Genomic DNA, 20,737 nt, shown 5'->3' with positions numbered 1-20,737 from the left:
CCAACCAGCTGGCTGGGGAATTCTGGTAGTTGAAGTCCACAAGTCTTAAAGTTGCCAAGTTTGGACACCCCTGGTTTAGACAGTAATTAATGTTTTTGGAAGGTTAGGTGCCATTATCATTTCTTTTTTTTCATTTTCTTTTATTTTTCTATGATTGAAGTCTTTATCATTAAATAGATGTTGAGGTCTCTTAAATGGTGGATAAAATAATAGGTTTTTCTTTAATTTTGCACCTTGATTCTTGGTGTATTTTAAGTTCCATCTTTGTTTGATTTTTTTTAAAGAAAATAACATGATTGATGATTACATGTGGTACTCAAATTTTGCTGTTCTCACTTATCAAGATGGAAGTTTCTGTGGTTCTTTCCTGTCTCTTTTCTATTTAGAATGATACTCCAAAGATACTTTAGCACCTCAAGGAGAGGTGTACAAAGCACCTTGGTCACACATGTTCAGAGTATATATTACTACAATATCTAAATATTGCAGAAACTAAATATACTTAGTTTCTGTCATTGCTATCTGCCTCCCACTGACCCATAACAAAAAGAAATGGAATTGAATTAGCGTTTGCCTTATAGATAGTTTGATCCTGGGGAGAATTTAAAATATATGGGGAGGAGTGTTTCATACCCGTTGCTAATATATGTTGGACAGGTTTTTGGGGGTTCTGATCCAACTCTCATGTCACACTTTTGGGAGCTGCTTAAACTGATTTTTCCCAAGCAGAAGGTTCATCAAACCCTCTTTAGCAAGTTATATGCGGGTGGCAATTGATAAGAATTCTGTCATGTGAACTAATGTTATTCAGAACTAATAAATCTATACATACATTAGGGCAGAAACCTTTTGAGTCTTTTTCACAATCTTATGATGCAAAGAAGTAGGAGTCTGCCAATTATTTACGCAACCGTTGCTGATTCCCTATCAGTTTTAGAAGCAATTTAAAAAAATTACCTAGTTTGCTACATAAGTCGTTTTGTCAAGCCACCTATACATTTATCTTCTTGGCTGTTGGCTCATGCTGTATAAATTTATTTGTTTATCATAGAATGCTCTGACTTGGGAAGGAGGGACAGATGCTGCCCTAAATCTGTGGGATTAAATTCTCAGCAACAAAGCAGATTAGGGTATTATACCATCAGCTTCAAGGAGAAAAACTGCTGGTCTTTGAGCCCAGGCTTTTCTACAGAAAGGACTCTTCAGTGAACTTTATCATCAATATTTAGAGTTGAAAGCTACCTGGGAAGTTTTCTCAGCAAATCTGTTTAACCCTTTCCTCCACTTCCCCTCTTATAAAACCATCATCCCTGTCAGATAATTGTCTAGCCCCTGTTTTTTGTGTTTTGTTTTGTTCTGTTGTCGGTTAAATCTCATTATTTCAGAAGACAGTCTTGATTGACACCTCCCATCTTTTAATTAAGCTTTGTAGTCTAGATTCTATCTATGTTTTATTTATTATATATGGTTGCCCAACTCACAGGTGACTCCAGATGGCTTACAACATTAAAAATCCACTGCATAAATCCCCACCCCTTCCCAATGCTTCCTTATGACTTTGGGGCATCATAACCGGTGGTCTAAAAAATAATAATGACAACCTTCAATCTAGTTTAGCTCTGTTGTTTGTATCTGTGCAGTTTTCTTGGTAGTCTTAGGGAAGTGGTTTGTCACTGTCATCTGCAATGTTTCTATGCCTTGCCAGACTAGCAATAACTTTGGAATTAACAGCTGAGCCTCCATCCAAATGTGAGTTATGGTTGAACCTGTTAATAGATTCCAAAATTGGCTATCTGCTGCCTTCTTTGAGGGCAAAAGAATGACAGAATTACTTTTCTTTGGTGTAAATATGGATTTGGCCCATAACAGTTAGATGCAAAGTTAAAAAAAAAAAAACACCTAAAGGTTGTCCCAAAGGTGCTTTTTTTCAGTTGCCTTTTGAAAAAAAGCACCTTTGGGACAACCATGACCTGGATGACTGACAATCTCCAGAGAAACTAAAGGGTTAGTGTCATATTATTTTGTAGCATTTTACTATGCTGTTATATAGAATTTAATATACAAGTAATCCTTGATTTACAACCATAATTGAACCCAGAATTACAGTGGTAAGTCATGGCAGTTTTTATGCAGGTCACCATGTGATTGCACCTGATTTTATGACTGTTTTTGCAGTGGCAAAACAAACATTGTGATTGTTAAATAAATGCCACAGTCATCAAGCAAATCCATTGTATCCAATGGCCACTTTTTGCCAGAAATCAGAAGTAGACACTAGCTTCTGGCAAAAAAGCATTATAAAACACCGTCACATTTCTGTGTGACATGGCAAAAATTTGTAAATGCAAGCTGGCTGCAAGCTCTCAAAATATGATCACATGACCATAAAATGGTCATATTGCTACATCAGTTAAGACGTTATCTGGACATATAAGCCTTATTTATGATCACTCCCATTTTGTGTCCCTTCTTATTTGGAATACTATAATGCACTCTACGTGGAGCTGCATTTGAAGATCATACAGAAACTTCAAATGGTCCAGAATATGGTAGCACAATAACAACAGCTACAACTAAGCATCCTCATGTAACATCTTTGCTTTAGGAGCTGTACTGGTTACCAGTTAGTTTCAGATGAAATTCAAGATGCTGCCTAGCATATATACCATAAAGCCCTACATAGCTTGGGGCCTGAATATTTTGGGGATCTCCGTCACCCACTGGTTTCTTTTCATTCATAAGATCAGGAAGAATAGGCTCTAATCAGAATCCTTCTTTCAGTGAATATGATTTGTCCTGGAGATGAGCCTTCTCAGACATCCCTCCTCCCCCTTTGGAACAGCTTCCAATTTGAGATTAGAATAGCTTTGACTTATTAATATTCTAAAAAGCTATCAAGACAATGTGTATCTGCTGTAAAGGGGGCCAACAGCATGTTAGGTTTTAATAAGAAATGGTATAGTAAAAAGTGATGCCAATATCTTAATGGCCTTATGTACAGTAAATCATTGATGCAACTGCATCTGGAATATTGTATGCAGATCTGATTGCAGTGCTTCAGAAAAAGATGTAGTAAAGCTAGGGCAAGTTCAGAGGAAGGCAACTAAAATAAAGGGCTGAAGCAGCTTCCTTATGAGGAAAGGTTTGATACTTGGTTGTAATTGAGATGTGCAAAGTTATGTATTATGTGGATAAAATAGACAAGGAGAAACTTTTCCCTATCCTAAAATACTAGAAATAAGGATCATTTAATACTGGAAGAATCAGGATAGACAAAGGGTTTTTTTTTTTACATTGTGTATAATTAAACTTTAAAATTTGCTTCCAGCTTGACTAGCTTCAAGAAAATCAGTTCACATATATCACAGGAATCAGTGGCTACTTGATGGTGGTGTGGCTGCCTCTGAATGCCATCTTCTTGGAAACTAGCAAGCTCCCTTGTGCAGTTGGTTTGCTATTGTGAGAACAGACGTGTGAACTAAATGGGCCAGAGGTTTGATCCAACAGAGCCTTGCTTATTTAGTCCTTATGTTCTTAAGACCTGGATGTTTCAAAGGGGTTGTGGTGATGACTTGTGAGGATGGAGACATTCTGCTGTAGCATGTGTGATAATTGTTTATCCCTCTGGTGCAAAATCTATTGTAATTGATTGTTTTCTTTCATTATTTTAATGTACAGGATTGTTTTTCATTCCTCTTAACTAGAAGTTACCTCCAGTCTTCATAGTGCTATCTCGGTTCTATCAAATTAGTAAATACACAGACTTGTCTCCTCTAGCCTTAAAATCTTATTGTCTCTATAGCATCTTAAAGAATAGAAGCTCATGGCATTTACTTACCTTGTGCACTTCCAGATTGACTTTGGATCTGTCCATGTCTTTGATACTGGTTTGAAAGTTGAATTTATTTTTGTTTTGGTGCTATACTAGTTTTCTAAAACCAAACAAAATTAGATTTTCTTTTCAATACTGGGGCTGCTAAGCTATTTTTAAATAGACTTTGCTCTTGTTTCATCATACCTTCCAATTCTTTAGCACAAGTAAGCTCTTATTCAGTGCCTAATGTAAGCTAACTGTCCTAGCAAAGGACTTCAAAAAAACCTTACTAATGAAACTTGATTTTCTTGCTTATATAAGTAGTTTTGTAATCCTATCACATTTCTTCTAGTCTGTTCCACAATTTACAAATTCAGTTGTTCAGCATGATTTCCATGTTGATATATATATATATATATATATATATACCGCATACAGACATTTTCTTCACTTAGTCTCTGGGCTCAAGTAAGCAAACTGGAGCAAACTCCTTTCCCTTTGCCCACTTCCAGAGCCACATAAAAGGCCTTATACTGCAGCCTATAACTATGTTTACAACTATTGTGAAAAGCTGTAAAAATGGTGCCATGTACCTCTGGTAGTACCTCTGGTCATGACCATAATTCGTTCCATAACTTTGGTTATGCCCTGAACCTAATTTTGGAAATTTGGCATTTACAAAAAAAATGGCAGGGAAGGGGAAATCGGCCATGGAAAAAAATTATGAATTTTTTGGTCGGAACCCTGTTTGGTCGTGGTCAGAAGTATTCGTGACCAGAGGTTCTACTGTATTCTTTCAGCAGCATTGCTAGCAGACTTTTATTAAAAGCAAAAGAAATGTTATCTTCACCACAGAATGGTTTCCTCGTTACAATTGCTCTTTTTTTCCCTTTTACAAATAGTCAGACAGATACTTTACAAATCAAATTGAAAAACTGAAGCAGAGCACAATAAGCGATTTAGTATTTTTATGTATGATGGAGAATAAGTAATGTTTCTTACTTAGTAGCTGTGGCTGCCAGCTCAGAGAGAGATGCTATTTGAGACCCATTTTATTGGTCAGCTAGAAACAAAACTGGCTCATTAGTTGTTCCCTAACTGTTTCACAGTTTCAAGAATAGCAGAATTGAAACAATTGAAGGTCAGCTTCAGACTGGTTTGTGTGGGATTTGGTGTGGAAATAAAAGGGAAATTGTGCTGTGTGGAAATGCTGTCATGGAAAAAGAGAACATTTAAGATGATAAAAAGAACCTGAAAATAAAATGGAGGGCAATACAGCTACACGAGAATTGTTCTTGTGTGCTTCCAGAGATTCTTACTGTCACGTCTGGATATTTCTAAAATTTCTAGAGACTTATATGAGACAGCACCAAAGAACACATCAGTGGTACAGCTTCTAACTAAGATACATGTTGATTGACCAGGCCTGATCTTCCTAGAACCATGATGGCGAACCTATGGCACGCGTACATTTGCGCATGTGTGCGCTGGGCAGCAGACTTCGGCCTTCTTTTGAGGCCATTTTTCGCACTCAGGAGGCTCCCAAGCCTCAGGAGCACAAAAAACCTGCCCTGTGGGCAAACCAGAAGTTTGGGAACGGACTTCCAGTTTGACTGTAGGGCCATTTTTTGTCCTCTGGAGCCTTCAGGTTCCTTCAGGAGGCTTCAAGGAAGGCCTCCTGAAGGCCCCTGAAGGCTCTGGAGGGCAAAAACCAGCACTACGAGCAAACCGAAAGTCATAATTCCCAAACTTCCGGGTTACCTATAGGTCCTTTTTTGCCCTCCGGAGCCTTCAGGAGGCTTCCCTGAAGGCTCCGGAGGGCAAAAACTGGCCCTATGAGCAAACCCGAAGTGACTTCCGGTTTGTCCATAGGTCTGTTTTTCACCATCTGGAGCCTTCAGGGTCCTTCAGGAGGCTTCCTTGAAGCCTCCGGAGTGCTAAAAAACAGACCTATGGACAAACTGGAAATCACTTCCGATTTGCTCGTAGAGCCTATTTTTGCCCTCCGGAGCCTTCAGCGAAGCCTCCTGAAGGCTCCGGGGGGGGGGGCAAAAAACGGCCCTACGAGCAAACTGGAGCTCACAATTCCCGAACTTCCGGAAGTTCCCCAAAGGTCCGTTTTTCGCCCTCCGGAGCCTTCAGGGGCCTTCAGGAGGCTTCCCTGAAGGCTCCGGAGAGCAAAAAACAGCCCTACAAGCAAACCAGAAGTCACATTCCCGAACTTCTGGGTGCCCCGTAGGTCCATTTTACGTCCTCCCGAGCCTACAGGGAAGCTCCCGAGGCCTCCGGAGGGTGTCCGGGGTGGCGGTGGAAGCTGTTTTTGCCCTCCCCAGGCTCCTAGAAAGCCTCTGGAGGCTGGGGAGGGCGAAAAAAATGTGCCAAAAGCAGGGGGAGTGTCGTTGGTCATGCACGGGGGGGGGTTCACATGCATAGTATTATGGGTATGGCACGCCTGCGCACGACACCCCTGCACTCCCCCCGCTTTTGACATGGGAGCCAAAAAAAGGTTCGCCATCACTGTCATATGCAACTAGCATGTATCAATATATACTGCATAAAATTTTTCCTGATCATAGCTATCTGGAAATCCAGGATTTCACACAATTTTATTTCAAGGAAAAGCTGTTTCATCTAAAGTGAGATAAATCTTTATCCCCAGATGGGGGAAAGGGGGCCTCTCCTAATCAGAGACGTTTGTGTCTTGTTTTGATTAAATTTTAATTTGCTGACTTTAGCCCTTTATATGGTGAAACCTTGATTCAGAATGGTAATTATTTTACAGGAGTCACACACTTATAAGCTCTAAGAGATTTTCTCAAACAATTGATTTAAATATTAAAAAGAAAAAGAAAAAGCTGATCTTTGGGAGTTGAATTTATACTAAAGCTTATGTAATTAGCATAATGAAGCTCCTGGAAAAACTATAGAATCATTGAGAAATATAGATGACTATCTTACTCTTGAGTCGATTAGGACAATTCTCCAATTCCTGTATAGACAAGCAACTGAAAGTTATCTCTATCTCCAAACAAAACTAAAAATTGCATTGAAATAATCAATTTCATTCAAGGCCTCTCATCCATGAATAACATAAGAAATTTTGGGTCCAGAGAAATATTTCTTTCCAATCTGGTATAATATTTCATCCCATAGTTGTACTCCCATCTAAACTATATTGGTCACTGGAACATAGGGGTTCTCAAAATTTTAAGCTAACCATCCCTTCATGAAGTTTCAGATTGTTCATCAATTCCCAAACAATTATATGAAAATAATAAATGCTACTTTAATAGTACTATGATAATAATGACAACTCAAAGCCGTTGTCACTGGCAGCTGACCATCTAACCCTGAGTAACACTATATTGCCATTAGTCATCTCACTTTCAGGATGAGGGACTAGCGTGGAGTTCTACAGAAAACCCAATAGATTAATTAACCCCAATCAACCTTCTGTCATTTATTGACCACCTATTGATCCCCAGATATTTACTGCCCCTCCCCCATTTGACCCTCAGACATTTATTAACCCTTTGAATAGTCCTATCAACCTTTGGGAGACCCTATTGTAAGATCATACACCATTCTTGTAATTATTATATTAAATTGGTGCCTCTAAAGACATATTTACCATCCCTTACTAATTATCAAATGTGTCTACTATCTCTTGATAATTATCAAACATATGAGAATATTAGTGACATTTCTCCCGTGATCCAGGGCAGCTTGATCCTTCCTCTCCAGTTGTTCCACCATAACATTTTTACTATTACTTTGTAACTCGAGATAATCCTAAAGGGCTCTCAATGGTTCACAGGTATTGTGCAATTACAAATGAAACATCCACTCTGAGTTTAAAATAAAAAGACATAAATGAATAAAGCACAAACAACCCCCAGCAGTCAGTAATCTGTAAATTTCAGCCAAGACATCATCATAATCCAGACACCCTCCAGAAGAGATCTGTTTTAAACTGCTTTTAGACTGTTAAAATGGGAATGAACATGATTCCCACTGAGAATTAATTCAAAAGGACCAGCACTACAACGAGAAGAAGCACCTACAGGCCCCACCACTGAAGCCAAACCTCTGTAGGCGTTTTAAAGTGGAAGAGAGGGAGTGGTCACGTGTGGGTATTCTCAAAGCCTGATTGGTCCAAAGACTGAGAGTAAACTTCTTAAATACTCCTGCCTTCCTTTCCTGCCCAGTTTCCGCTCAGTCTCTTGGTCCAGGCACTGTTGAGAATTGAGTTAGGTAGGAAATAGTTTAAAAATACTTGCTTTTATTCAATCTGGTTTTCGATTTGGCTAATTGAGCATTTTAAATTATAAACAATTCTAAATTTGCAGCTGTGGCCCAAGGGACAGTTCTTCTGCCTCGGGGCGGTTGGGGAGGGCCCTGTGGGGCATCCATCCTCCCATCCGTGGGCGCAGAGCCTTAGCCCGATCCCCGGGACCGCGGGGTGCCAGATCTCAGGCAGCTGCGGACGCGACGATCGCTCCTGGAAGCTAGTAGAGGCAGCATCGGCACCACGAGGTGCACACGAGCTGCCGGGGAAGCTGCCGCTTGATTTGGGCGGTGGCTGCTCGCTTTGTATTTAATTTTTGGAGCGCGAAAGCGAGCGAGCGAAGGGGGGAGTGCTCGCAGGACTGCCGCGAGGCCCCCAGTGCCACCAGGCTGTCTCCGCTGCGGCAAGAAGCCAGGAGAGCCGGGACACATGATTTCGGCCTCCTTTGGCCTCGTATGAGTCCCGGTGGCCATTTTGAATAGCGCCACGTGCGCGCGGCCTCTATTGGCTTGCAGGGCCACTTGGGAGGCCTAGGCTGAGGCATGCGGCCTAGTCGACCGGCTCCAGTTCCAGCCCAGGCCCAGGTTCCGGAAGGGCCTACAGTGGCCTATCTCCTTCTGCCTCCACACGTCGGGACACATGAGTGGGGCTTGTCCGTGGTCTGTGATGAAGGTCTGAGCCCAAAGAGGTCTAGTCTCTGTTATGATGCCACTGATTAACATTAAATACATTTGAGTCTTTGTTGTTATTTGTTCATTCTTGCTTGATATTTTGTACTCATTAACATACTCTTACTTTGGACCAGTTAAATTAGAATAATAACCTGCAGATCCTTATTTTGTATTTTTTTAAATTGTTAAACCCAATTTATTATGCACTGGAAGGCTTGAAAAATTATACCCTTTTCATCCCTTCACTATAGAAGGTAGTAGTTATATGCAACCATCCTGTGTTGAATCATTTGTATCAGCTTCAAAAGCAGGCAGGTGTTCTTTATATTCAGTTATGAGGGAAGCAATGTTGAACTTAATTATTAACGATAAATCTGAAGTCATTGTCCATGATAAAATTTCATTCTTCATTATATCTACATTCAGGTAGCTTGGATCCTGAGGCTATTCCCATATTTCATTAAAGCATAGAGAGATTTTTTTCTGTTCCATTAAAAATTAAAATGAGTTAGCTCTAATATAGTTTTATCTCTGTTCCATTAATATCTTCAGTACATTAGTAAACATTTAAGGATTATCTAGCTTGATTCTAAGTGAGCTTTTGCTGTGCTTCTCTTCCAGTCATTAGCATTATATTTAGTGCAACACTCTTGTTGCTATCCATCTCTAGTCAGGCTAGCTTGTCTTGTTTTCCTTTCTTGCTAAGTCCTCTTCCTTGACAAAGCAAATTGCAGTTGCTTTTAGAAAGTTCAAGATATCCAGCCTTATAGATGAAGTATTTTGACTAGGTACCCAACTGTTATTCTTTACGTTAAAAACGTTAGTAGTGATCACAGTGTCACAGAGCTGAGGAAGTTGAGGAAGAATGTAGTCCTCACTTAACAACCACTCATTCTGTAACCATTCGAAGTTACAATGGTGCTGAACAAATAGTAGTTTCAAACAGTCCTTGACGTTAAAGACGTTTCAGGGCCTTGTAATAAAAATGTAGATGCTTCTCCTCCACCGCAATCCTCCCCTACTGCCCAGCTTGACTGGAGAAGGAAAAATGTGTGCTAAAGTTAATTTTACCTATCCGTTAAGAATTCAAGAGTATGTTATGGTACATTAACATAATACAGATCAAAGAAGAAATCGAAAAGAGACAAATAAAAAAATAAAAAATGAAGAATGACTTCTTTAAAGATTGATTTTCGCTTCTGTTCCTTCAGTCAGAATCACACAGGGAGACTGTTCTGCAATGAAAACCATTATCAAACAATAGAATAATCTAATCTACTTCTAGCTTTCATTATTCCCCCAGCATGCAGTATAATTCCCTGATTTGTAACTCACATCTCTACGGACTGGTATTTCTTTCTTTCTTTTTAAATGCTCTTCAATTCAGTCTTTTTGAAAAGATACTTCCACTTCTTCTGAGAGATAGAGGAAAAAGAGACAGAAAGAAAATGGAGGTTGTCTTCAGCTCAAGTTAAACCTCATTTGTTTGGTTCTCAGCCTCTGATTTTTCTGAGGCTTCAATTGTCTCTGGCCACTACCTGGATCTACAGATCAGCTAATTTTTGCTCAACTGACAGTTTCTGAACTTCTTTGAATGGGATTTAACTCATTCAATGCAATTGCTGATGCTGTGTAATTGGAATAACACCCCCTTTTGAAATGATCTGTAGTCCCCACTGAGAAGTTAGCCTAGTGGGTATGTATATAACAATGATGGCTAACCTTTTCCGGAGCAAGTGCCCAAAGTGTGCATGCACAAACCCCCAAAATGCAATGTGTGTGCGGCCCTCGTGCATGAGCCCCACCCTCTACATGTGCACACACACCCACACGTGTGCACACACCCCATGCATGTGCGTCAGCAAGCGGACAACGGCTGGCCGGCAGGAGGCGTGCGTGCATGCGCGATGGAGCTGAACTAGGGCAATGGCTTGTGTTCCCATAGAGAGGGTGCTGCATGGCACCTGTGGCACGCATGCCATAGGTGCGCCATCACAGGTATATAAGATGTGGTCTCTTCTCTTAGAAGCACTCCTGAGATGGAACTCCCTTTTCGTGAAGGTCAGATGGGTTGGTTCAACATTTATTGTGTTCTAGACTTGCAGGAAAAAGTACGCAAAGAAAAATGAGCTGACTAGTCAATCCAAATAGGGGCCTGATTTGATCAGTTATGGAAGAGCCCATCAGATGTGTTTTTATTTAAAAGGAGAATATTGAAAAAGCTAGGTAAGAAAGGAAACCCCAATCCCCAGAAATCCATGAAGAAAAATAGGGAATTAGAGAACAGGTAAAGGATGAGTGAAGGGATAATGACTGAAATCAATCTTTCTGGAAATCATTTTTCCTTTCTTTTGCAGCTTTTACAATAAACCTTGTTCTAATTTTATACCTAATTAAGACAATTATTTTGTGGGAAGCATTTAGAATACCCCCCCTTCCTGATATAAATAGGTTGCTATTTTCCTCCTCCTGAGTAAACCAAGACAAGGGGATTTCTTCAGAAAAAAAATGACTGGTGGCACTATTATCAGAGTGGCTCTTCCCAGGAATGGGGACAGTAGGGTATAATACCTTTATTATTTTTTGCAGCCCAATCCATCACATCCAAGGTGCACATTCATCTGTAGAAATTTATTGTCAATGATGGCATGTAATGGCACTTAATAAAAAATGCAAATGGATATTCTCTCTTTTGAGCTGAACGTAACATCAGCATTATCAAGGAGCTTTTTTGTCAGTTGGAATAGAGAATCATTTCATTCTGTTATGCTCATCACTGAATGAATACTAAGTTTAGAAATCTGAATATAAAGAACTATCTCAGTAGGTAATGCATTTCTGCATGAGATCTTCTCATGACTAAGGAATCTGACTCTAAGTGGGAAATTGTTACTTTATAGTATTATGAAATATTATGAAAAGATACAGGTAAGGGGTTTTTAAAACTAAGAAGAGAACATTTATAGCTCAGGATTGAACTGAGGAATCCTTGGTGCTCTCTGTGCTTAGTTGTTGTTTTTGCAGAAATTTTGTTAGCCAAGCAAGCAACATCTTCAATGCTAAAAGTGGCTGTTGTTTACTGTTTGATTGCTTGTCTGAGTTGGTAGTCCCTTGATTGGGGAATTGGTTACCTCTTGACTGTTGGTCTGCTATTAATTTTGGTATTAATCCCTGCCTATCTGAGTGTTCCGTTGCTGGTGAGGTGTTTTTGATCTTTTGTTTCCTTTGTAGCTTTTTGATTGTCATTTTTGATTGATATATTGATATGTTGCTTATCTTTATGTGCCTGCTGATGGCTGATTTGTCTCAGTACCAGGCTTCCAGGAATTCTCTAGCTTTTTTTTGGGGGGGGGGGAGGTAGCTTGGTCTAGGATTATCATAGTTTTCCAGTTGAAACTATGGTTAAGACTGTTCATGTGTTGTGCAATTAAGGAGTTTTCATCATGTTTTCTGACTACTAGCTAGTGTCATGGATGCAGTCTGCTAGTCTTCTGCCCGTCTGTCTTACATAGTGGCTGTATTACAGTCCGTAGATTGTAGATTATTCCTGTTCTTCTGGCTACAGGGTCTTTTGATTTACTTAAAATATTTTGGAGGGCTTTGGTTGGTGTGTTACTATGAAGCCATGTGGTTGCAATAGTTGGTTGATTGTTTCTCATATGTTTTTGATGTATAGCAGTGCTATCTTTTTCACAGCTTGTGTTGGTTGTGCTATAGAGGGTTGAATGGTTAGGCGCTTTTTGATAAACTTGCATGGGATCCATTTTGTTGCAAGATGTTGTATAAATGTTCTGTTTCCTTTTCCTGATGTTCAGGGTTGCTGCAGTATGTTTGTGTTAATCTAAATAGTGTTCCTACACAGCTTCTCTTATGGGAGAAGAGATTATTCTACATAGTAGATGTAATATACACTCCAGTAATGCATGTTGAAGAAGTATCACCTTGAAATTGTCTACTCTATGTACTGTAGGTCTACTATAAATTTGAAGGTGCACTTGTGAGTTAGGCTATCCACCAATTGTCCAATGAGGTTGAATTCAAGTAATTCATCTTCGGTTTCAGATTAGATGTTACATATTTAGGTAATTTTTTTAATTGAGTAGAACAATACTTTCTCACTGCTAATTGGTTCCATGAGCTTCTGAACAAATTTGAAATGACAAAGTGCAAGTATACAGTTATTAAGGAAAAGGTTTGAATATTAAATGCAGTTAATAAAGTTGAGAGAGTGATTCTTTTTGTTTTGGATTGCTTTTTCTTGTACAGGTGTCCAGGACTCAGCATTTACATCTCCCCAATCATACCCATTTACAATGTTGTGGTCTTCCTTTTTGTGCTGGCCAACTTCAGTATGGCCACTTTCATGGATCCTGGCATATTCCCTAGAGGTAAGCATTGTTCCGGTTTCTAGCAAATCATAAATCTAAAAATGGGGATTATGACTATGGTTATTTCAATTTTTCAGCTGTGAGGCATTTTCTTTTTTACATCTGTATAATATTGTTTTTTATCACAATACAGATAGTCTTCAACTTACAACTTGTTAGAAGTTATAACGGCACTAAAAAAAGTGACTTACAACCGTTCCTCAGACTTACGATTGTTGTGACGTTCCCCACAGTCTCATGATCAAAATATGGGTGCTTGGCAACTGGCATGTATTTGTGATGGTAGCAGTGTCCCCGGGTCACATGATCACCACTGTGACTTTCACAGCTGACAAGCAAAGCCAGTGGGGGAAGCTGGGTTTGCTTAATGACCACACCATTTACAACTGCCATCATTCACTTAACAAATATGGCAAAAAGGTCATGAAATTGGGTGCAGTTCACCTAATAACTGCCTTGCTTAGCAATGGAAATTGTGTTACCTGTGACACAATTACTACCTGTAAAAATGCAAATATTTGCCTTTCTAGTATAGGCCCAAGAGTGAATATTGAGAATTTTAAATACTTGGTCAGCATTATTAGACACCATGACCATATTTGCCTAAGTTGGAATTTCTCAGTTTTAGCAGTGAACACATAGCACTGCTCTTGTCCTTTATTGCCTGGTTTCTTTTACCAGGCAGTCTGACTTACAGGCTTGATTATGATTATTGGTATATTGCTTACATTATATAATCCATGTTGCCTTGACTGCTTCAGTCAACAGCTTATAAAATTAGTCTTCGATGTACCACCACAAGGGAGCCCAACATTTCCATTGCTAAGGAAGGCAGTTGTTTACGAGTTACTTTCCATTTTACAACCTTTTTGCCACAGTTGTTTAGGTGAATCACGCAGACCTTAAACAAATCTGGCCTCCGCCATTGACTTCACTTATTATTAGAAGCTGGCTGGGAAGGTTGCAGATTTTGGTCACATGACCCTGGGACAGTGCAGTCATAAATACATGCCAGTTGCCAAGCACCCAAATTTTGATCACGTGACCATAGAGATGTTGCAATCGTCATAAGTGTGAGAACTAACCATAAGTCATGTCAGCCTGCTGCGCCGGGGGGGCTGCTATTCACTTGGGGGGGAGACAGGTGATTGGGTACCTGCACACCAGTCCAGGGCCCACCACCAAACATTCGCCCACGTCATTCAGAACAGGGCCCACTGCCAAGCAATCTCCCACATCCTGCGCAGGAGCGCTCGTCGATCGAACACCCCCCCCCCCCGCATTGCACACGAGCAGAGGGGGTTTTCTACTGCCGCGCCAGATGCCTGCCTCCCAGCTGATAGCTGAAACTGTTGTCCGGGATCGGAGCATGCGCATTGGGCTGGTCTCAGAGTTTGCACATGGGACAAGCCTGCATTCCATTCAGGCTTGCAGGCATTGTTGGAGGCGTGCCAGGGTGGTGGGGAGAAGCCACGGTAACCCTTAAAAGGTGGAGGGGAGGACTCAGCAGAAGCTCTGAATTCAATTCACTCTGGTGTTTCACTGGGTGATGGTTAGAACGTGCCGGTGTGTCGAGAACAATACAATCTACACTTTGATCTACGAGTTGGTTTGTTTATTCCTTGTTTGCCAAACCGGAACCTGACAATTCATTTTTTCAATGCTGTTGTAACTTTGAATGGCCACTAAACAGTTATAAATAGAAGACTACCTGTAATAAATTTTGGTTTCAGCATTCTGAAAAAAATCTGTCTTGCCATCAGTATAACTTATTTATCATTACAAATCTGGAAGATGGAAAAATATTGATTCTGGTTTTTGGTTGTTTCCCTCTTCTATGGCTTTCTTCTGCTTTAGCTGAAGAAGATGAGGACAAGGAGGATGATTTCCGAGCTCCCTTGTACAAAACTGTGGAAATAAAGGGTATTCAAGTACGCATGAAATGGTGTGCAACATGCAGATTCTACCGGCCCCCACGCTGCTCCCATTGCAGCGTCTGTGACAACTGTGTAGAGGTAAGAAGATAAAATGAAAAAAGAGCCTGACTAAAGAGATTGGAAATTCTTATTCTACATGGGATGTTGTTTGGCTTAACCCTGGGCTCCTTTGGATTAATTCCAGAGCTTGCGTATTGAGCGTCAGGTTTTATAATGTAATCTTGAGAAAGAAAAAAGGAAGGAGAAGGGAATATGGGAACTCACAGGACTTTCAGAAGGGGTGGTGGTGTTAAATCTGCTGTTCCTTTTTTCCTTTTATGTCATCTTTTTTCTTGAAATAAGCTTTTCCGATTCCTCTCACCCAGCGTTTGAACGGCCCCAGACATGCTTAGCTTCAGTAGGATTGGAGTTTCACCTGTTTTCAGATTACACCTTAGTCACAGGATACATATAACCAGTCATTCAATGTAGGGTTATTTTTCTTGTCTTCAAGCAATCCCGATTCATATAGGCCACCACACATTAATTATCCAAGCTCAACACCAAAGTTCTCGGATGCCACAAGATGCTCCTTCTAAATACTGGGGCTACTCTAAAGATAGCAAAGATAGCATTGAGAATTTGTGGACGTTCAGAGTATGATTTAGACTGGCAGGGCCAAAAAAGGATTGTTTTAAACGTGCATAGAAGGGTAGCTCTGAAGATTAAAAGCATTTTGGAAGGAAAGCTCTTCAGTTGCAAAAATCCGTGTGCTAAAATGATGGGAAGGGACTTGCCAAGGCATATTGGAAACACAGAGATGGAAAATGGGTTGCCTCAGATGTAAACCTAAGGAGACATTAATATTTTCACTGGCTAATATGGGGGTGGGAAGGGGAATGCAGTTCTTAAAACAGTGTCTGAAGGAAGTTATTCATCTGCCAAGGAGCGAAGCATTCCAAGAGGCTTTGACAAAAAATTGGGCTACTCTTCCACGGTTGTTTCATCCTAGTCAGTGTAGGCAGAACATTGTTATGCTTCAGAATTCCACTCTGGAGTTAAGGAAGAAAAAGTTATCTGAGATGAAGCAAACTAATTGAATCGGATTTTCTCTGCTGAGCAGTTCAACAGTAATGTTTGGGAACATGTTCAGTAACTTGGTTATTTCTGCTTGTGAGGCCTGGGAAATTGGCGAGATGTTACAAACCATATAGAGAGTGGTTATAGAAGAATGCATATCCTGACATTCTTTATGTCAAAACTCATCTGTCTTTCTATGCACACATACACACACAAACACAGAGAATACATGAAAAGAGAGGAAAGGCATAAGGTCAATCAGATCAAGGTCTACGAATTCATTGTGGCTATACCATTCTTACAGGAGTTACGTTTTACATTCTATCATGAATGGAAATAAATACTTGAATTGTAGTCAGATGTGCTGTAGTTTAGAATGGTTTTGTGAATAATATAAAAGTGTAGACTGGCTTTTCTAGAGGGATTATTTTCCTAACCTTTTTTTTTTAATGGAAGGAATTTGACCATCATTGTCCATGGGTGAACAACTGCATTGGAAGACGCAATTACCGCTACTTCTTCCTGTTCCTGCTCTCACTTACAGTGCATATCATGGGTGTGTTTGGTTTCGGTTTACTGTATGTCCTATATCAAGTGGAAGAGCTCTCTGGAATCCGCATGGCTGTTACGTATCCTTTAATTTCAAACCCACCCCCCCAAAAAAAGAAGGCGCTCCTTGATAAAAATGGCAAGGAATTTCTAGATCTGCTTAAGACAGTGCCATCTATCAGGTGGGAAATGAATCTCCACATAAGAAATGAATTGTGATCCTTCAGTATTGTTCCTTGACTTTGCTGCAGTATGGCCGTGATGTGTGTGGCTGGTTTGTTCTTTATTCCTGTAGCTGGCCTTACAGGATTCCATGTGGTACTAGTAGCCAGAGGTCGCACAACCAACGAACAAGTATGTATCTCCTATTTTGTTTTGTTGTTCATTTCACTGAATTTTGCCTAACCAGTTTTTGGTCTTTGCAGGTTACAGGCAAGTTCCGAGGTGGGGTAAACCCATTTACCAATGGCTGCTGTAATAATGTCAGTCGTGTCCTCTGCAGCTCTCCAGCTCCCAGGTAAATTCTGTTCCACCAAAGTAAGATGGTAAAGAGAGAAATGAGAATTACTGTCTTCATTGTTAGCGTGAAAATTGAGAGGAAGTTTCTTACGGCTAACTGTCCCAAAGGTGCTTTCTCAAGAGGCAACTGGATTTTCTGGACCAGAAAGTATAAGTATAATCTTTATTGTCATTGTACTTAAATACAACGAAATTGGTCTAGTTGCCTCTTGAAAAAGCACCCTTGGGACAACCATGACCTGGATGACTGAGAATCTCCATAGACATGTTTAACTGTATGAATGATTCAGCAAGGAGGTGCTGGGTTGCAGAAAGCAATTGCTAACAATCATTTTAGTTCTTAATCATAGACTCTTAGAATGGGAAACTGTAGGATTCATCAAAGTAATTTCCTTGCTTGGTACAGGAGGTTTTAGAGCAGCGATGGTGAACCTTTTTTGGCTCGCGTGCCATAAGTGGGTGGAGCGTGGGGGGGGGTCGTGTGCGGGCGTGCTGCACCCATAATGCAACGCGCCCCCCAGTGCGCATGCGCGCACAACGCACCCATTTTTGCATGCTTTTTTCGCCCTGCCCAGGCTCCAGAGGCTTTATAGGAGCCTGGGGAGGGTGAAAAGAGCCTCCCCCAACCCCCCGGAGGCCCTCCGGAGGCTTCAGGGACTGTCCAGAGGCTTCCCTGAAGCCTTCGGAGCGCTTAAAACCACCCTCCAAGCAAACCGGAAGTGACTTCCGGGTTGCTCGGATGGTCGTTTTAAGAGCTCTGAAGGCTTCAGGGAAGCCTCGGGACGGTCCCTGAACAGGCACGAGACGTGCGTCTTGATCGCCCGGGCTCGGATCGCCTCCACCGCGCGGCGCCTCGGGCCCGGCGTCCTTGTACCGCTCCGCCCAGCCTCTGCGCACTCGCCAGCGTGGCGCGCAGCCGCCTCGATCCCTTGCGCCGCTCCGCCCAGCCTCTGCGTGCTCGCCTGGCCTTCACATCGCTGCCGCGGCCACCAATCGCCCGCCCGGCAGAGTTTATGTAACGGCTGGGTCTGAGCAAGGGAGCCCAGCGCTGCTGCAAGAGGCGCTTCTGCAACTGGGTGCCCCCGCCTGCCAGCCCAGCCCCCTCGGACACCGATGCCCGCCAGGCAGTTGGGGGGCGAAGGGGGGGGCAGCTATGCAGTCAACACACGCAGTAGTTTTCGGCCACTCTGAGCCCAGCAAGGGAAGGACGCGGGGAGTCGGCAGAAGTTGGGGACGGAGGGAGAAAGGCGGCGGGGGGAGGCCCAGCATCTAGCCCCAGGCAACTGCCGCCCCCCCCCTTTTCCTCCGGATTGTTTTTTGGGATGGAAGCGGTTACATAACCGGCTGCGGCGCTTCTCCGCTCCGGACCTCCCCGCCCGAGCCCCCCTCCACATGACGGGTCTCCCCATCTCCCCAGCGGCACCTGCCCCGCCGCCATCCCCTCCCCACTGCCGGTTGCTGAAAGGCGGGGAGCTCATGGAGGCAACGCCCGGGAAGCAGCCCCCCTGTCCTACGGCGTCACAGCCTCCCCCCCCCCGGGCGACGGAGCCCCCGAGCTTCAGGCTCCCGGCCTCCCGGAGGAAGGGGGCAAAGGGGGCTTCTCAGCCAGCACAGCCCAAGCGGGCAAAGAAGAAGGGAAGCCCGGGGATGCAGCCGCCCCCTCCCCATTTAGCGGAGCCAGCGGGCGGCCCCCGTCCGGGAGGCAGGAGGACAGCCCCGCGCGCCCCTCCCGCAGCTGCTGCCTTTCCCCGCGGAGCCCTGGACCCCCCGCGACCCGCGCCTCCAAGGCCCGGGAGATGCGCTGGCGGGGCAGGCGGAAAGTTTGTCCCCTCCCCGGCAAAGTTGCCTCCCCCGAGACCCGGCCCGACCTTGCGTGCCGGGGAGGCGTCCGGAGCCCACGCGAGGCGGCGCGCCTGCCACGTGGAAAAGCAGCGTAAGGTGTGGAGGCGCCCCCGAGCGCCTGTCCTCCCCCCCCCCCATCGCCTCTCGCCCAGGCGGCTCCCAGCCAGGAAAAGTTTGGCGGGCGTCACGTGGCACCTCCCGCCCTGCCTGCCTCCCCCGCCCCCTCCCCCCGCGCTTACCTCCTCCTCCTCCGCCGCCGCCTCTGGAGTAGCTGTGCCTGCTGCGGTTGGGAGGCGGCGGCGCATCGCCTTTCCGCGCTTGCTCCGCGCCAGCCGGGGAATCTCGAGCTGCCGCCGCCGTCACTTCTGCCTCTCCGGGGCCGCCGCCTCTGCAGCTGCCGCCGCCGCCCGCTTCCTTCGGAACGCTTAAAATGATGCTCCGAGCAACCCGGAAGTCACTTCCGGTTTGCTCGGAGGGTGGTTTTAAGCGTTCCAAAGGGACCGTCCCTGAAGCCGGCGGGGGGGGCTCTTTTCGCCCTCCCCAGGCTCCTAAAAAGCCTCTGGAGCCTGGGGAAGGCGAAAAATAGCTTTTAGAAAGGTGAACTCAGCTGGCCAGCGCGCGCATGCGCACTGGCCAGCTAACAGGGCAGAGCCTCGCGTGCCCTGACAAATGGCTCCGCGTGCCACTTGTGGCACGCGTGCCATAGGTTCGCCATCACGGTTTTAGAGTATCTCTGACATATGACCACCTAGTCTTCATCTGAAGACGTCTGAAGAAGGACTCACCGTTCTATGTGGCAATGGGTTTCATTGGCTAATATCTTGTACGTGCAGAACGTTTCCTCATGTTGTCTAGGTTCAACCTCCTCCCTTGTATTTAAACATACAGGTTGTCCTTGAGTTACAATGGCAATTGAGATTGGAATTTCTGTCACTAAGCGATGTGGTCATAAAGTGCAACCTCATGTTACTAAGGTTTCAGTGACAGCAATTTCTTCAGTCTCTTGTTACCATAATTAAGCAAGAACTGTGGTTTCTTAAGCTATAGCCTCATCACAACTTTTTGCTGGCTTCCAGCAACCAAAATTAGTGGGGAAGCTGGCAGGAAGTTGTACGTCTCAGGTGTCTTATAAACAAGCCAGCAGGCAGGTAAGTGGCTGCTGCCAGGGAGAGAGGGAGCACACACAGTTGTGCAAGTGACCAGAAAGGCACAATCTCAGCAAGGCTTGGGAAGAGCATGCAAGGATGCAGAAGATGACGAGGTGTGGCACAAGCACAGTAAAGCTTAGTGAATGTGTGTGGGTGGTTGGAAGGCATAACTGCAGAAGGGCTGGGGGAAGGTACATGGGTGGGGGAGTTACCCAATCAACTTTCAACCTTGTCTGCCCACTTCCCCATTAACTTTGCTTGTGGGAAACTGGCAGGGAAAGTTGCAATTTGCAATCACATTACCACAAGATGCTGTAAGCACCTAAATGCTAAACGCTGGGAACCACTGGAACTTCAAGGGATGATTGTAACCACCACTCTTTCTTTTTTCTCAAAAACTGCTTTATTTATTTCTAATTTTCAAAACAAACATAACAATCCTCCTTCTTTACATCCAGTAGAAAGTGTATCAATTGGTTACAAAAGGTTTTTGTGCATCTCTTCTACCGTCATCAAGTATAA

At 43.3% G+C, this 20,737-nt stretch overlaps 1 protein-coding gene across 2 annotated transcripts in view; it reads left to right on the top strand.

Moving 5' to 3' along the window:
• Positions 1–20,737, top strand: part of ZDHHC5 (zDHHC palmitoyltransferase 5) — a 79,972-nt gene that overhangs the window by 44,203 nt on the left and 15,032 nt on the right. For both annotated transcript variants that reach the window (XM_081935560.1, XM_081935559.1), the window contains exons 3-7: positions 13,040–13,161; positions 15,019–15,176; positions 16,614–16,786; positions 16,958–17,060; positions 17,132–17,223. In XM_081935560.1, the coding sequence (XP_081791686.1) occupies positions 13,040–13,161; positions 15,019–15,176; positions 16,614–16,786; positions 16,958–17,060; positions 17,132–17,223 (648 nt within the window). The remainder of the gene's footprint in view (positions 1–13,039; positions 13,162–15,018; positions 15,177–16,613; positions 16,787–16,957; positions 17,061–17,131; positions 17,224–20,737) is intronic.

Source organism: Natrix helvetica (genome assembly GCF_964273705.1).
Source record: "Natrix helvetica genome assembly, chromosome: 1".
Classification (NCBI taxonomy): domain Eukaryota; kingdom Metazoa; phylum Chordata; class Lepidosauria; order Squamata; family Natricidae; genus Natrix; species Natrix helvetica.
Note: the sequence above shows the minus strand (reverse complement) of the source record. Positions and strands in the feature narration are given on the sequence as shown.